The sequence below is a fragment of the Convolutriloba macropyga genome, chromosome 4 (genome assembly GCF_964194025.1).
Source record: "Convolutriloba macropyga chromosome 4, txConMacr16.3, whole genome shotgun sequence".
NCBI classification, from domain to species: domain Eukaryota; kingdom Metazoa; phylum Xenacoelomorpha; order Acoela; family Convolutidae; genus Convolutriloba; species Convolutriloba macropyga.
Window position 1 is genome coordinate 41823130 of NC_134471.1, and position 18745 is coordinate 41841874.

Consider the following 18745-nt stretch of genomic DNA (forward strand, 5'->3'; position numbering starts at 1 on the left):
AACCCCAAAAAGTCTAGTGGTCTATTAAAGGACTGGTGGTCGATCTGTCTATCTTTTTTCTTTAGTTGTTTCAATTCATGGAAGGCCACAAGCGTCTATCGCTGCTATTTTTCGACAATCTGCCGGCTATGTTCAGACAACTAATTTTGACAAAAAATAGTCAGAGAGAAAATGATAATTGTTGCAGTAGGTTGGATAATAGAATGGATAATAGGCAAATAAAATTTTCAACAGATTTCTTTTGACAAAATTGGACACAAACCAATAAAAAAATTCTTTTTCACAATGTATAGCAGTTAAGTGGCTGAAAATATAATATATTTATATGAAAAAGACTCAGGCATTAACAAATGACTTCAAACTCAAGGTCACTACTGCTTCAACTTTAAAGCTTGATAGATTTATTGTACGCTTAACATGGTTAACTGAATGCTGATTTTAATCTCTCTTTTACCGATATATTCATTCATAACATTTTGCAACCCCGCCTCAGTTTGAATTATATCTTGCCATGCAGAACTTTGTCTCGGAATGAAATGGCGCCATTGAATGGGTTCGCGAATGCATAGAATCAAAACAAAAATAACCAACTTCGTCAACTTGAATCACATGATGGCCATGCATTAAAACACATTTGACAATTTATTAGGCCGTAAAGAGTTTCGCAAGTTTTGATTTCAAACCTGAATGTCAATGTATTGCCAAGACCATCTTTTACGGACCATTTTGGTGAAGTTGAAATATTCATTAGCCAAGCCATTTCGAATAGGGACCACTAGCTAATCCAAGAGCAAACTTATACAAAACTTATTAAATCAAATAGTGAACTTCATTTATGTATAAAAACAATAAAAACAGTTGAAAATTTTTTATCTGAGACTTATAGTTTATGAGAAAGGGGAGGCGGTGGGATCCGCATTCGAAAACAAGTTTCTTGCCGACGTGAACCTCTCACTTTGATCACGCATATCAATATCCAAACTCGTGACGTCATTCACAGCGTGTTGATTATTCAGCTCATTGTTTACGCAGTACAGTTCTAACTCCTTTCGGATGTCTAAACTTATTTCAGATGACTGATGTGGAACTGAGTGTAGCTTAAACTGGGATCCAGGCAACGTTCTCTGGGGTTCCTCGACTGTGGAGCAAATTCCCTCGATCAAGTCCAGGTCCAAAAGTTTAGGGAATCTCCAGGGAATTGTTTTTTCGCAATTTATGATGACGGGTGGGAATATAATTGCGGGTAAGTTTGGAAGCCTGTTTTTCATAGTCAGGAGGCCTCGGTATATAGAGAAGTCATTGTTAAAGTTCTCAATTCTAGGATCTTTCAAACTGCACTGGCGATCTAATGGAATGTATGTTGTATTGCACGTGACAGCTGGGGGGCTGTGTTTGGGTTGGTGACAATTTGTGAAACTCGAACGTGATGCTGATGTGTTCTCTTCAAATTCGCAAACTGATCTTTCGGGTTCAAAATTGTGACTTCGCATATTCATAGCTTGTAGACCTTGAAGCTCCGGTAAACTATTCGTTCTGTAGTAATTGATATCTTGATTTTGTTGCCGGCCGTTTGACCAGTTTTGTTGCTCAACATTTTTCTGCTCAGAGTAATTTGATGCTAACAAATGTTGATTGTTGTTTACAGCCCAGGTATCCTGATAGCCGTTTGAGAACCCATTTGATTGGAGGTGATCATTGTCATTGGCAGCGAAGTTGATGGAATTGTTGTTGGTTTCGTAAAAACCATTATTGAAACCAGCGGAAGCATTTGTCAAACTAGTTTGTTCTTCCAGTTCAGATTGTGAGAAAAATTTTGATGGCCTATTGGGTCTGGAAGGCGGAAATGGGGCAGTGGCTGGGGGTGCGACTGGAGGTGGGAATGGGGGGAACATTGAATGATGGGGGGCCAGGGCAGGGGGAGCGGAAACATGGGGGATAAAATGGCTAGAAGAAGGACTATCAGGAAAAGAGTGGGCTTGGGCTGCCGATGGCAATGGATGTTGGGGTTGTGAATTGCCAACGCTGTTCTCATCATCGTTGTTATTGTTGATGTTGTTGTAGTTATGCATGGGAGCCTTTCGTTTGATCTGAGGCTTGCACTCCAAGAACTGAAATAAGTTTAATATAAGTTTCAATTCATCCATTTTCATTGAACTCTGTCGCGCGCCAGCAGCATGAGAGCCATAGATAAACATTATAAACATTGAAAAGTTAGTGACGTAAGACGTATTGCATTTTTAAATCTATCAAATGCAAATTCAAATTTTATAACCATACCCGGGTTGCCCATCATGTAACTTCCCTGACCATCATATACAAGGTCATTTTTGATTTTTATGATCAGAAAAGATTCAGAAAAAAACTCAATACAGAATCTTCTTCAGGCTTCTAAAACTACGCCGACAGAACAAAACATTTTAGGATCACTGCAGTGATAACACAAGAATATTTTTTACAAAATTGTGACATTTTCCCTCGTAAGCATACAAGGTCAAAAACTTTTGGTTAAACATTTACATTTTCAGAATGACTTTAAATATATGAATAGTTTGGTCCTTACACTACCAGTAGAAATAATTTCTAAACTCTTGTTCTATTCTATCTATTGGAACACGTTTATGTAATTTAACCATTTCGCGATTTACTTTATCATTATATTTATTTTTGGTTTTTTTTTCTTTCCGGATTTCTTTTGGCAAGTTGTCCCACTTTATCGATCACTGATCCACTTTATTTCTCATTGCTTATCGGAAAATTTCATTCTATATTTTTTCAAAATAAAAATGCAAATAAAAACAATTATTTTGCAAACCGTGCTAATACAACGTTCAGAACTTTTCTTGTGACCAATGAGAGCCAACTTTTATTTTCAATTGTAACTTTCGATCTGAAGTTCGATATCATTTTTAATTGAAAAAAAACACTTTAATTAAAAAGAAAACCTCGGCACTTTTAAAAAACTTAAAACTGGTAGTAAAATCTAGATTACCACCATTTGATAATCTGGATCATAAGTAATGGTTCCCCGGTCGTCTTGAACCTACAGAAACATAAAAAAAATTGAGTGTTCAATTTTTGAATTGAAATTTGAATTCGTAAGTGACAACACGTTATTTGAAGTAATTGTTACGCGACTCTGCTTGACGTCACTGAGAACTTCTGGCGTTTATAGAGAACCGCGAAGCGGCTCGAGATATTAAGTCAGAATTTCGAAGTGACTTCTGCAGAATCACTTAACCATGCTTAAAACACGAAACGCGCACGTTTTAAAATGACGAAAGTCAACGGAAGACAACTTCTGGCTAAGTAGGAACTTCTGGCATTTTAACTTCTGGCACTGCAGACTTTCGGCATTTTAAAATTTACGCGTGAGTGTTTTAACAAAATTTCAACGAAAGAGCTAGAAACAGAAAGCCATGTCACAGTTTCCTTTAATATCTTTAAATATCTTACTCTGTCCAGTGCAATTTCCAAGTCCGTATTCATCTGATCGTGTGAGAAGCGACACTTGTGTCCGAAGTTGCAACTGCCCACAGCTCCCCCTGGACCTATACCCCTATGGAAAAAGTAACAAGGGAATTGTTTGTGTAGGTGTGTGCACAATTCTCCCTTTGTGCATCCATCTCCAGCGTAGAACAGACACAACTCCATCTTTTTCTTCACCAACTGAGGTGTGTCGTGGGAAAAGTGGCACTTGGATCCCTAAACAAATTTGGCATGTTTTGGAAACAGTTTAATCTCACGACAACAACTGGAATATAGTATGCCATACAAGTTTGATTTAGAGCCCCCTCATTATTCGTCATGTTTCAGACTGATATCATTAATGGCTCAATGTTGTTTCACATCTTACAATTTTCAATTTATTACTCCACGAATCTCTTTAAATTGATTCAGGCTAGTTTCTGAACAGAACTTAAAAAGACAACGTTAAAAAACTTGATACTTAACACCTTAGGTATGTTCATCTTACAATCATGTTCGCCGGCCATAAAATTGTTGTTTCAACCCCGCTTTAGTGGGGGGGACGAACTAACTAGATAGTCAATTGGGTCTTTTGTGTAAAGTCAATTTTCGCCGATCAATATATTCATCGTGTATCGTAGTGAGCTATGATTGGTATCAATAAAAAGGCCGTCCAGCGTAGAATATGAAATTAAAAAGATTTTTTTTTTATTTTGTATTTTTTCCACAGATTTATCGAGGTTTAAAGTTATGTGAATAGCAGACCATTTTCTGTCGTTTTTATACACATTTTTGGGAGATTTTGCCCAAAGTTTTTCTCCTTTTTGCTAATATTTTTTAAATTGTCGACAACATAGATATTGGTTTTAGCTCTAAAGATCGATGAGGTTCGGCGAAGCGTTTGATTCGAGTTTTTGGCCATCAAAAAATATTCTAATTCTTCTAACTTCAGTCTTTTTGACATCAAAAATGGCTCCAAATATGCCTATTTAGACCACTTTGTTAATCTTTGCCGCAAGTGGAGACCAGAAAACTGCTGACAAAATCTTTTTAAATTCCCAAAGAGGGCTAGCTTCACTTCTGCTGCCTATAAGAGTCTTAAAGAGTCTTGACTTCTGTCAATTTGTAGCCCTATCTCAGTTCAAACAGAAACCTCTTCTTTTCTCTGTGAAATAAAGTTTTTCTATAATGGTTTTTCAAATTAATGGTTTCTTGGATCTGGTTTTAAGAGTTTTCGTAAAAGTGTTATTGATGTTTTCTTTTCTCTTTGAAATAAAGTTTTTCTATAATGGTTTTTCAAATTAATGGTTTCTTGGATCTGGTATTAAGAGTTTTCGTAAAAGTGTTATTGATGTTACGTGCTTGCTTTTGATTCTGTTTTGTTTGCGTGGTGTATTAGCACTCTAATACTAGGCCCAATCGTCGTTTAAGCAAAGTGCAATGGAATTTTCTTTTTTTTTTGGTGAACTTTGTGTTTTTGCCGGCTGCAACACCGTTATCTTGCAATTTTTTAAATTTTTTCATTCATTTTTACATGTATCTGTCGTTCCTTTTGCGGTAATTCAACAAATTCTGGACAATGAAAGATCTCAATGCCTTCGCTTAGAGAAAAAAGTAAACAATTTCATGATTTCAGTTTATAGCTATGTGTTTCAATGATTCTCAAAATAATCATTTTCAATAAACAAAAGAATTTTTGAACGAAAAGATTTTGTCAATATTTATTTTAGTCTCTTTATAAACAGGTCTCATCAACTTTTCAGCGACCAGAAAACTATTTTTGTAGTGGTTATATGATATGACTGATATCATCAGGTCCTGTCAAGGTGTTTTCAAAAATTTTTTTTTAATTTTCGATACTGCACAACATTTCAAGTTCTTTTCACATAGATGCTTTACCAAGATGATCCGTTGACTATCAACGTAGAACAAGTGATGATTTAAAATACGGTCAATTTTACGATCATAAAAGTTTTCAATGTCTCATAGTTTCAAGTGCATCAATACTGGTTTGGAAAATCTGATGGTGAAATTTTCAGTTCCGTCCCTATTGCTGTTTTTTGTAGTTCTACGGATTAGTCTCGCTAATAATGAGTCCAAATAGATTGTCAAGTAGTTGCCAGTTGATCCGTGTTTGTTTTTACTTGAAAGCTTATGATTTTTTGAGTTTTTTTTTCAAAAAATTTTGCTTTGAAAAAAAATCGATAGATTTTCAAGCTTTGTCAAATTTATATTACTTCTGTCAATAGGTAGCTTCGTATCTGTAAAAATAGGCCGCAGATTTGTTCCAGTGAGTCGAAATCCAATCTTTATATTTGTTCCATTTTCAAATATTGGTTCCTTGGCTTCTATACTAGGCATTTTCATTAAATAAATGCAATTTTAGGTTATCTTCCAATTATTCAGAATATATTTTAACTACTTATAACTCTATTGCTCTAATGGGGAGGTCTTTTGGCGTTTAAAGAATGCGCAACTGACATTTAAAATTCTCAGAGAGTTAAATCAGATTTTAACGGTTCCAATACCGTTCTATAGTTAAATTATTTTATTTTTTTTTACATTTTCCTGTTTTTTGTTCTTTTGTAGTAGTAGAATGACCCTTTTTAGATAATTGACCTGTCTCAATTGCTTCCTCAAGAGGTATAAATGAACACGTTTCAATTGCTGCCTCTTTGATACTTTAAGAGTTATAATGAATACTATCAGCTGATATCAAATCGAATAGAGCTTTTGAAAAAAGCAACCTGATTTCTGCATCGGAACAAACGAATCAGAACAATGGAGGCAACAAAATGGCCCCAATTGTAAAGTCTGAAGTGATTTCACATTTGGCACTCTAAAATGCATTTGCCGGTGTCAGTTTGCACTAAGTCACATACTAATAAAAAAACTGTTTAACCAAGAAACTAAAACAAAGAGGTTTACTAATGTGCGATGGCGCATAATTTCCGACTGCACTCCTCAACATTCTTGGTTTACTTGTCTACCAATTGAAGAGGAGATACAATAAGTTCAAACCAAAAGTGGAAAAAAAATTGCTGGAGCTCAGCTTGTGTAGGAGGCGGAAAAATATCCGCACAAAAAATGAGAAGAGCAAACTTTTTGTATTAGTTAATCAATTTTGTCCACTTTCTCTGCCATAGTAAATAGTTGTTCATATTAATAGTCATAATTGTAGTTCTACAGTTCTATTTAAAGTTAAAACGTTTCAAGAGAAAAAAGAAAAGGGGAATGAATACAGCAACCCAACCAGCACTTAACAGTAATAGCCTTAGCAACTGGCTCTCTTTCTGTAACTCAGGAACACTTCAAAATTAAGCTGACTTGAGCGGTACACAAAGTGTAACTCTGTCTTGTGCTGAAAATGAATCTGGAGCAGTAAATAACTTGTTACTGTGTCCTTTTATTTCCAAAGTACTTGGGCTGCAATTCCAATCATACACACCAAGGTTTGGTATTTCAACTTGTGAGTACAAAAGACAAAAACCAACTGAAGCTTATGGTTAAATATTTTTGCATAATGAGCTCTTAGATATTTAATTTTTTTCAAATTGCCTATCTGATTGAACTGGTATGCACAAAACGGTCCCGTACCGTCTGATTTGTAGCTGTTCGAGTACAATTTGATATTGTTGTAAAAGCGAACTGCAAAAAAGCAATGCACCCAAGGAAGGGAAACTATGTCAAATCAGCAAAGGCAATCAAATCAAAGCAATGATGCAGAACCGCCTTCAAACAGTTCACAGCTGACAGAGCAACAAATTTGCTCTTCAGTGGTCAATGCAGGCAAAAATTATAGCACGAGCCGTACGGCAGAGAATACGGTGACACGAAACGTGCAAACATCTAGTCATGATACAGAAAATGTATATTAACATCTACAGTGATGCAACTCGATGCAGCTACAAAATTGCAGCTCAATCAAGTAGAATTTGATCGAGAAAAGTTGGCGCTGAAAAAGAGAAAGACAGAATTGAAGATGCAATATCTGCTTCGATAAAAGAGCGGGATCTGGAGCGCAAATTGCAAAGCACAGCATTGGAAAAAGATGACGTAAGTTCTCAATCAATTAAAGCTTGTGACAAGTAAGCTTTTATTTTGACACCGAGAAAGAGAGAGATGTCTTGGAGTCAGCTAATGCAATGGACGACACGCGCATAATAGTTCAATCCAAAAATCGTTTCGACATCAATCCTCGACGGAACAAACGTTAACGTTACCCGTGGTACCTAAACTCTTGCGGTCGTTCATCAAGTGTTGAGAACCAAATCTTACTGAAAAAATTGGTATGCGACACATCGTTGGACACTCAAGCAGCAGCAGTTTACCAAAGTTTGTGTTGAGTGATTTCAAAAGCAACCTGCTGCAGTGACCTAAGTGATCTAGCAAGTTTATAGAAACAGTGTATAAACGCATGAATACGAATTTGAAAAAACGAACAATTTAAAACTCTGCTAACAGGCAAAATCTACAATCTCGGGAATTTGATATTTTGAAGAGTGTTATGGTGTTGCGTGGAGCATTCCAGAGTAAAAATGTTGAAGACCGTATGCAACTTTAGATGCTCAGTTCGAGAGCCTGCGAAAAGCAAATCAAGTGAGACTTCGCAATTCTGCGATTCTGATTCAGTTCGCTGTCATTGTATTTACCCTAATGAGTGCCCATAAAGTACAAACACACTGGTGACCGGCAATCAGTTTCAACATTTTATATGGCAGTTGATGAGCTACAAAAAGTTGTCCAAGAGAAAGGGCGGTTCTACTTAGACAAGGACAAGGACGGGACTGATCTTGTCATGCATAAAAAATGGCAATCAAGAATTGCATTGGTGCATGAAGGGATTTCGGCGCTTAAAGAAGAACGCAGTGAAGAAGACCAACACAGCAGAATTCACAAATAAAATAATCTCAGAATAATCAAATTGTAGTTCAAGTTCAAACTTGAAAGAAACAAAGCAAACACAAAGCGATCACCGTCCTTCATCTCACAAAATTTGGAACTGTATTTAAATCAGAAAAAAGTTGTGAATGATCGATACGTGGCAGTGAGGAAGCAACGCTTATGCTATGGATGTCTGGCAGACGGAAAAGTAGTCAAAGATTGCCAACTCAACGCGTGTGAAAAAAACAAAGCAAACACAAAGCGATAACCGTCATTCATCTGATGGCAGTCACAAAATTTGGAACTGTACTTTAATCGGAAAAAAAGTGGTGAATGATCGCTACGTGGCAGTGAGGAAGCAACGCTTATGCTATGGATGTCCGGCAGAAGGAAATGTAGTCAAAGATTGCCAACTCAACACGTGTAAAAGAAACACTTATCGAGATTTAAAGTTATGTGGATAGCAGACCATTTTCTGTCGTTTTTTTCACATTTTTAGGAGTTTTTGCCCAAAATGTTTCTCCTGTTTGCTAATATTTTTTTCAAATTGTCGACAACATAGATATTGGTTTTAGCTCTAAAGATCGATGAGGTTCGGCGAACAGTTTGCTTCGAGTTTTCGCTATCAATATATTCTAATTTGGTCTAACTTCAGTCTTTTTGACAACAAAAATGGCTCCAAATAGGCCTATTTAGCCCACTTTGTTCATGTTTGCCGGAAGTGGAGACCAGAAAACTGCTGGCAAAAACTTTTTAAATTCAGAAAGAGGGCTAGCTTCACTTCTTCTTCCTATAAGAGTCTTAAAGGGTCTTGACTTCTGTCAATTTGTAGCCCTATCTCAGTTCAAACAAAAACTTCTTCTTTTCTTTGTGAAATAAAGTTTTGCTATAATGGTTTTTCAAACTTGGTTTCTTGGATCTATTAAGAGTTTTCGTAAAAGTGTTATTGATGTTACGTGCTTGCCCGAATTTGAGATTCTGTTTTGTTTGTGTGGTATATTAGCACTCTAATACCAGGCCAAATCGACGTTTAAGGACAGTGCAATGGAGCTTTTTTTGGTGAATTTTTTGTTTTTGCCGGCTGCGACACCGTTATCTTGCAATTTTTTTTTACATCATTCAAAAAATTTTCATCATTCATCATTTTTTCATTCGTTTTTACATGTATCTGTCGTTTCTTTTGCGGTAATTCAACAAATTCTAGACAATGAAAGATCTCAATGCCTTCCCTTAGAAAAAAAGTACAGAATTTCATGATTTTATAGCTATTCGTTTCAATGATTCGCAAAATAATCATTCTCAATAAACAAAAGGATTTTTGAAACTTCTGCTTTTTGTTCCGATTTTATCATTATTTAACAACTGCTTTAGTGAGATTCGACGGAAAGTAACGGGGAAAAAGCAAAAGCCAAAAACAAATGAGACGTGAAAAATTAAATTTCAGATCTCTAGATTTCTTAAAAATCACGATGATACTAAATACGACCAGGTTATCACTTCACGGCTACAAAAACAAAGAAATAACGAAATGTTGAATGTTCTGTGGCTGAATACTCTCTGGCTTCGCCAGTTTATTCCATATTTGAAAGTCAACTCAATCACCCAAGCGGGCGAAAAAATGTTTTAGAAAACAAATTAAAGAAACCAAGCAAAACTCATGCATAAAGCGAAATACGGCTTCAAACTTCGTTAAAAGTTAAATTGTTGAGAAAGCAAGAAGCTTCTTTTGATCGAAGACAACTTATTTCAAACTTGTTTGAAAAATACAAATAGTTTGTATTTGGGACCGTAACTTTCGCTTTTCCTTAGATTACTTATCAATGTAGAAAAGAAATTACATTTAAATAGACTTACAAAATTGAAAAAGTTGCAAAAAATTGTTGAAAAACTTAAAAACAGTTGCAGAGTCTGCGCAACAAAAACGTAAATGCAGAAAAGTCAATTTTTTGCACTAGCTTCAAACGTTCAAAACTAGACGAAGCTAGTGTCATTAGGTCTCAAATGCCATTTAATTTCTTAGCATTTCTTAGGTTTGCTACTCATTGACACGTACTATTTTGCAGTATCCGCAGACATAGAACTTGCAGATATTTCTCCTCTTCCCTTTAAAAGCTGAAGTATTGTTGCTCTCTTCTGTCACTTTTTCACTCCGCTTGTCCTGATGATACCTCCTCTTGTTCTCAACGTCTGGACTTTGAGTGTCGAAGAGCGGGAACCTCATGTCAACTATATCCTGCTCTGTCAGTTCTTGGCCACTCTCTTCAGATTGACAATTGTCGTAATTTCCGTCACGATCAACTTCATTAAGAAGTCCGGACGATTGATATTCGCCAGAAAAATTCTCATCGAAACTCAAGGATTGGTTGAAATTATGATTGTTGTGACTTCCTTGACGATTGGTACGCGTACGAGATCTTTCAACTTCTTTAAATCTGTTCATAAAATTCTGACCTAGTCTCAGGTGTTCATTATAGGGATAGTTTGGTCCAATTGTGGAAGTTAGTGGTGTTCCCGATCTTGTGGATGTAGAATTCCCAACACGACTCCGTGACCGTTTAGATCTCTGCCGTTCGCGACTTCTTCTCTGCCTTTTGTGGTCAGATTTATGTTTTGATTGACTCCTACTTTTAGATCGGGTTGGTTTTCTCCTCGAATCCGTTCGCTGAAACAAGCTGAAGGTCAGGAATCAAAACCGATCAAAAATGTGAGAAAAATCGCATTTCATAAAAAAACTTATTTAGCCTAAAATTAACCATACTGAATCAACTCAGAAAAAAGCCTTGGCCTAATGAAACGTCCAATGAGAGTGGCTACATCCGTAGTCTATTACCGATGGCTAACTTGCAAGATCTTGCAAGAATCTTGCAAGAGTCTTGTAAGATTACGCACGATCTTGCAAGATTCTTGTAAGATCTCGCAAGATGGCCGTCAGATATGCAAGAATCTTGCAAGATGAGCGTCGATCTTGTAAGATTCTTCAAGATAAGCATCGAACTCTTGCAAGATTCTTACAAGATAAGCGTCTGATGTTTGCGAGATGGGCATCCAGAAGTCTAGTCTTGAGCATGGGCCTTTTTGGCTTCTTGCTTATACATCTTGCTTCTGGCATATGCTTTTTTCGTTCGGTCAACAGTTTTATAGGAGAAACAAGTGCTGCGGTTACCACACAGAAAATTTTATTTAATTTTAATTTTTCTAACATCTAATCTTGGGGTTAGAAATATGAGGGCCTGACTCTCTTAACTCAATAGATACAAACTAATAATTCAGGGTTACAAATATTATGAGGGCCGGACTCTCTTAACTTAGTAGATAAAAACTGATACTTTTGATAACTCTTGAACGTCTGGATCAATTCTTGAAGACATCTAAAATTTCTCGTTTCTCCAAGAAAAATCCAGTGTGAAATTCTCCATATATTTTACTTTTCTGAACTTTTCACTCTCCATTTACACTTTGTAAGCTGACTTTTACTTTTCATACACATCATATTTTATATATAGAAAATGGAAGCACTGTTGTCATCATCAAAAAATCAAAGACTGGTAAAGACTTCATTCAGTAGCTCCTTCATGGCAGCATAAAGAATAAAACAAATTGGGCAACAAAGAATATTGTAAAACTAAAATGTTTTCTTTTTAATCCAAAAAAATAACTTTTTCAAGCCAAAGGAATATTAAGGCGGACCCAATGATGGCTCTTTCTAAAGCCTTGAGTTTGGTATAGTTAGAGCTACTTACTCATGCGCGCGAAGTAGACTTACCTAAGTCTATCAGACTACCGACTCAGTAGAACACAGGAGAATTTCAATTATAACGTCAAAGTATAGAGCATACGCCGGAGTCAAAGATACACACATAGTGTAGAAATATCAGAACACTGACGAAAATAATGTAGCATGCTCTAATTAAAAGAGAGTAGAGTCTGCTCAGTCTATGACTGGTGGAGAATTCACATTGTATTTTCATCTGCTGCATTATGTAAGTGGAGAATTCACATTGTGTATTTTCATCTGCTGCAATATGTAAACCTAACTTTGCAAATGCTTCGAATTGCTAGACCAAGAAGTTCAGTTTGTATGAAACGTTTTGGAATTTTTCACTTCTCTTAATATATTCTACATAATCGGACCATTTTTGTTAAAAATTATATAGCGTATTTTACCTAATTTTTCCACTTCCACTAGTGCAATATTAAATGCTCGCAACCTTTTCACGAGGATGTGAGTACATTAAAAAAATTTACATATTTCCTATTCTGTCAGCAATGTTAACAATTATTGAAAATGTCCAACTTTTTGCTGTTTGCGTGTCAGTGGTGAATTCTTCGACCAAGTGACCTTTCTCTAATTTTTTTGGATCTTTCCAATGGTCAAACTAGAAGGCTGCAGAATATTGACTCAACAAACGGTTTTCAAGACAAGGAAACTTTTAATGTAATACAACTCGTTTTCTGGTTTCTATTTTAAAAATGGTGTGACAATCAGTCTGAATTTTAATCGTAAGTTCTTTTGAAAAGATGAAGCACAACATTGTTCAGCACATTAGCCAAGATAATATCTCTGATTAGTCTTCATTTATCTGAATTTTCGATTATATGTGAATTGAGATTAACCATCCGCCTTTTTTTACTGAGATTTACCGCATTATGATATTTTTTTCGGGAAATTTTTTGTTATGGTAGATCATCCACATATTTGACTTAATTCTCTGCCCAATGAGAAAGTTTCTGAAATTGTTGAAACTTTCAAAAGTTTCAGGAATTGTTCGAAAAACTCATGTAGAAACAAGCATTGATTACCAACAAAACTCAATGTCTGTTTTTCAAATGCATAATAACAAAGTTAAAAAAAACATCAGATGGATTTTTGACTAACCAAAAGGATTTGTTTTTCATTAGAAAAGATATGGGACCTGTCCTTAATTTAAACTAGGTAAAAAGTAGAAAACAAACACGGCAAACAAAGTTAAAAACAAGCTTTAGTTTTTTGAAAACAATTAATTTCAGAATCATGAAAACCATTTGCAATTGACTGAAATCCCTCATTATGTTCATTCATATCTCCACGGAAAGCAATTGAGACTTGTCATTTTCGAGAATATGCCATACATCTACAAAATGAACAAATACAGAAAAAAATTAAAATAGCTTTCGCTGGAAAACGGTCTCGAAACCGTTATAACCATTTTCTATTCCCTATAATGAACAGAAAGATTCAATTGCGTCTCCTTTTAACGCTAACATTGTTATATGTGGACTGCCATTAATGAAACTTTTCAAAATTTAGATAGAAAACAAAAATGCATAGTTGAAAAAAAAAACATGTATTTTTGAAACAGTTAACTTCAGAGTCATCAAGACCATAAGATGAAATATTTAAGTATTTTTTCCACCTTTTATAGGCAGCCATAGAGACTCACTAGGAACCCCGAAAATGTCAAACAACAAAAATATCAACAAATAGAGACAGAAGTCAAAAATTCAAAATAAAATTGCGAGAAAAAAGTCTCGAAGCCGTTAAAAACCTTAACCTATTCACTTAAAACTTTGCATATGTTCAATTGCACCTTTCATCAGCACAATAATGTGGCATTTTAGTGTTCATTGATGAGACTAGATAACAGGTAGACAAAAAAGATAGAAGCAAAGTTAAAAAATAGGTTTCTGTTTTTCTGAAAACAAATAAATTCAGTCATGAAAAACATGAGCTATCAACTACAATCGTTAAATAATTTCATTGAACCTCCATAGGAAGCATTTAATCATAATAAATATCCAGAGTATGCCATAAGTCCAGAAAAAGAACGACAAATGCAGACAAAAATCAAAAATTCAATTAACATTAACAAAAAATTGGTGTCGATGCCGTTAGGACCATATCTTATTCGCTAAAAACACAAAAAAAGTCCACTTGCAGCCTCTTGCGACACCAATGATGTGATATGTGAATTGACTTGAATGTTATAATGAGCGAAGAATGGGAGAAACCACAAAAATTTTCAAATGTCAAAAAACTTTTTTTACAAAACTACACGCACATCGAAACCAGAAAACCATTGTATAAAGCATAAAACTGCAATTCAAACCAAATTTTAATTGGATGGGAAAAAACAAACAGTCTTTGACAAGACTACGCTTCATGTTGATAGACAAAATAATATGGAAAGTGAAAAACTAAAAGTCCATTTTTTTTATTGAAAACAAATGCTTAATATTCAAGACAACCATTAGCTTTCAACTACAAATACTAGATAGATTTATTTTCAGTCGTAACTCAAAATTCTTTTCAGGCCGATGAATACAGGGAGAAGTCAAAATTCTACGAACAATTTTACGCAAAAACTGCGTTACAGCCATAAAAACCACGAGAATAAATTATGTGCACTTTGTTAAATGGATCTGTGAATAAATGAGTCTTGACTTGAAATAATTCTGGTCTGTAGTAAACACAAAAAATGCAATATTTCAGAAAAGACAGCGCCCAAAAAACAATCTGAACAATTTTTGGATTGTAAAAATCCACGAGACCATAACTAGCCGTACTAATGCTGCTCGTCCAATAAAAACGTGTGATTTTTCCAGATATTAAAATATGTCATCGATAATTTGACAAAAAGGTAATATATCAATAATAAATTATGATTTTTGGAAATTTATGGAGTTCAAATCCCTCTTTGTAGTCTCCACAGACTATGTCTGTACCTGTACCTGTGGCAAACTCAAACGGAGTTGCCTAAAAACGCATATTTATTGCCTTTTTGACGAAAAAAGGCTGAATTTTAAAAACAATTAGTTGAAATTTTTGCTTGAAAGTTGGACCAGACAGTTCAAAAAAGACTTCTCGATTTTCAAAGCTAAAACTAATGTTACTATTGTTTACTTTTTAACATATCTTTTAGCATAATTGACAATTATCAGCAAAATGCAGAAAATGTGATCAGAAACAACAGAAATCAGTCAAATGTGAACAAAACTTTAAACATCGATAACTCATTGGAAAACACGAAATTCAGAATCCTTTTAATTCCATATTCTACGCTGGACAGACTTTTTAATGACACCACTCACACGTTTCTACGGTGAATACATCGATCCCCCCACTAAAGTGGGTTCGGAACAATTAAATGCTTTAATTTTAACATTCTCGATTTATTTGTAATTAAATTGAATGCTTCTGTTCCTTGTGAAAAATGCAAATAGAGTTTTGAACGCAATCATGGTTATATTCTGCCCCGGGATTAGAAAAGGGTGAAATGCAATTTTTTTTGATGAATATATTTGTGCCCAAACTTTCTGGTCATGTTTTTGTTCAGGTGACCCATAATTGGCCCCAAAGGCTACATCGAAGCGGTGGACAATTTTTTAAACTGTTTTTTCCGACATCTCCGTTGCTTGATAGCAGGCTATTGGTGACATGCAATGAATAATTGATGTTTACATACCTATAGCATATCGGACGATCAAGTTATGTTAAGTATAAAAAATGATGATATCATTAGATTTACATGATTTGAAGATCGATTTCGCCTCCCATAGGGCTCCTCACGCTTCTTGGACGGAGGCGACTGAGGGCTTCGTGACTTTGATCTCCTACGTCGACGATGTACTTGGTCCAAACTGGGCTCTGCTAGCAAACTGGGAAATTCAGAAGTTGAACTAATAATGCGCTCAGGTTCTGATTGAGGTGAAGGATTAGAACTTGTTGCAGGAACTTCATTACTGATTGAGTGGGGGTAATCGCAGCTGAAATATCACGAGACACTCTTTACAATCCATCTCATCGCAGACGCCTTAGTTCCACTCATGCTATGTGCGGTTTTGAAATTTGAGTTATGTACGGAATAAACCCACAAAATTATTAATGTACAGTATCAAACAGTAAGAGCGTTCGCACCACATCCAATTTTAGACTTTTCAAGATTATCTCAATTTTGTTTACTTACTCATACGGGCTCTTTTCTGTTAATGCCCCCCCCCCCCCCCCCCCCCCCCCCCACGTCCGTTTGCAGCACCCCCGCTTATACATGTTATAGCATATTGGTTTCATTTCATACACTAACATATACAATTATATACAAACGGCATTTACAATTTAATTGTGCAGCCAATAACAGAAAAGAGCCCTCATACGGACAAATGACGCTCGATTTATCATGCCTTTGGCATAATTTGCAACTTTTTGTGATCGAAATTTGCCAATTTCTTTACATATTAAGCCAGAATCTGTACACTGACAAACAAAATTGGGTTTTCTTGTACCATTAATTTATTTTTGATAATTTTTATACAGTTCCACCTTGAATTCCAGTGTTCCAAAATTCTCATTCCGTCCACAGCCGCACACACACACACTTGTGCCACCGGACATTTTAAGCTAGATCATTAATGCGCTACCTTACTATTATATGATTTACTATTGGTATGATGTTGAACAAAAGAATTCGCCGCTAATCTATATCATCATACTTTAATGCATTCTCTTGAATCTTTCTCATCTCTTCAGCAAACAATTTAGCTCCCCCTTCTTGTTCCTTTCCACCCAATGATTTATTCCTCCAATGCAAGTTGGGGGAATCCGAGAACCTGCTCGGACGTGTTCGTCTCTGTTTCTGTTCCCCCTCTTTCAATACGGGAGAACTTCTGTTGTTTTCACCCCCCTCAAATGGACAATCACTCACACTCGACAACGATAAGTCCAGGTGCGAAATATTGCACACTTTATTAAATGAGCAGCCGGCGTCAATTTCGGTCACTGAAATTACATTATCACTCATTTTTGACATAATATCATTCTCATCATCAGGTTCAGAACTTCGGGATGATTTCAAGTCATCCAGGCTCGCATTTGTGTCCGTTTTTGGTACCATTGAAGCGTTGGATTGGGGTGATCGCGTTTTGCCATTTCGTTTGATTGCGGGTTTGCTTCGTAAGTTGTCCCAAAATTCAGTTGATCTGATTGGCGAGAGCAACTTTTTGGATCTATCAGAAGGTCCAGGGCTCATGTACTTCATCCGTTTGGGCATTTTGTCGTCCGATTAGAGGCCAAGCGAACTCTAGTTTTAGTGTTTGAACGTGCAATCGTTCGATAACTGAGGTTGTTACTTTGGTTCGAAGTTGATTTGGAACAAAATTACAGCAGCACCAACACAAATTCAAGCCATGAGTTGTTATAGCTGTGAATTATATGTTGATGAGAAATGTGAAACTGTGAATGTATTTGTGTAACAGATAGCTAAAGCAAACAGCAGTAGTCGTAAAGGACAGCATAGTGTCTTAATTCCAATTCGAAATATGCGTGCTGCCCGGTCAAATTAGATCTAAAATGGATATAGACAGCTAAGATGGCCCATATAGAATGGAATATATGCTATGGTGACACGCTAGGAAAACTGCAGGTAACTTTGTTCAATTCTCCTTTTCTATACTTCTCAAGTATAAACTGATAAATTTCCCACTTGCCACTGTTATGTACAGTGAGTGATCTATGCACTATGTGGCTGCGATTTTCGCTCAGAAAATAGTGAGTGTGTGTGGTGCTATGGCCACGCTGGGTTTTGAGATTTTATTCCCCAAATCAGGGCCTGAATTTTGCCCACCATGCAATACGAAATTCAATGTATTATATATGCATGCATCACACAAGAGACGAGCAAATATATCCCGTTACCATAGAGCTAGAAAGAATAAGCCCTACTCAGGGCAAATGTTTGCATACGCACAGAGGGTAAAATTTGTGGAATATGTTAGAAATCGGAGGGTATAGCGACACAATCTGAACAGGGTAGAGAACAATGTCTTATGAAGACATATATTTTGAGGGAAACTGGGGGAAAGATGGCCGGGAAAGGAAGCGAGGGAGTATGGAATGTTTTAAAGGGTATATTTCCTTTCGCGCTGTTTGGTGGAGGTTCGCTGCATTCTAACGTGCAATAGAACTCGATGTTGTTCATGTGTATTGAATACTACAATACTACTACACAGGAGTGAATGAAAGAGAGAATAAGAAACGTCAAGTGAAATGGAGAGAGAGAAAGAGAGTAATTTCACATATACGTTGTTTCTGGTCACACGTAAACAAGCATAGCAACGGGCTGCTTGGAACACAAGCATTTGCGTGTTCGCAGGTAAAAGCTATTTTGTTTTCACTGTTGGGGTATATATACTTATTTTGGCTAGCTGTTTGTTTCTTCAGCACTCAGTTCTAGTTCTCAACACCAAACGAGGGCTCCTTTCATGTTTACTCACACTGTAAATTGTATCAACTAAATGCAGATGAAAAAATAAGTCGTATTACAATCTGGGGAGTTTGGTTTATATTATATTGAATTGAGTGCTGTTATATTAGTAAATTATTTGGTTGCTACGATACCTTTTTCATTATAATTGCAGCTAAAAG

At 36.0% G+C, this 18745-nt stretch overlaps 1 protein-coding gene across 1 annotated transcript; it reads right to left on the reverse strand.

Moving 5' to 3' along the window:
• Positions 1–807: 807 nt before the first annotated feature.
• On the reverse strand, positions 808–18374 carry LOC142337680 (uncharacterized). The gene is made up of 5 exons (XM_075387116.1): positions 16816–18374; positions 15855–16092; positions 10403–11011; positions 3454–3702; positions 808–2108 (listed from the first exon to the last, which is right to left on the reverse strand). Exons 1-5 carry the CDS (start codon positions 17370–17372, stop codon positions 888–890), a joined length of 2874 nt encoding a protein of 957 aa, XP_075243231.1. The 5' UTR covers positions 17373–18374; the 3' UTR covers positions 808–887.
• Positions 18375–18745: the final 371 nt, after the last annotated feature.

Coding starts and splice junctions, on each gene's coding strand:
- LOC142337680 (XM_075387116.1), bottom strand. CDS start 17,372: ATGCCCAAACGGATGAAGTACATGAGCCCTGGACCTTCTGATAGATCC. Junction 3,703..10,402: donor TCTGCGGATACTGCAAAATA/GTACGTGTCAAT, acceptor AAATTTGTTTAG/GGATCCAAGTGCCACTTTTC. Junction 2,109..3,453: donor TGGAAATTGCACTGGACAGA/GTAAGATATTTA, acceptor AACTTATTTCAG/TTCTTGGAGTGCAAGCCTCA.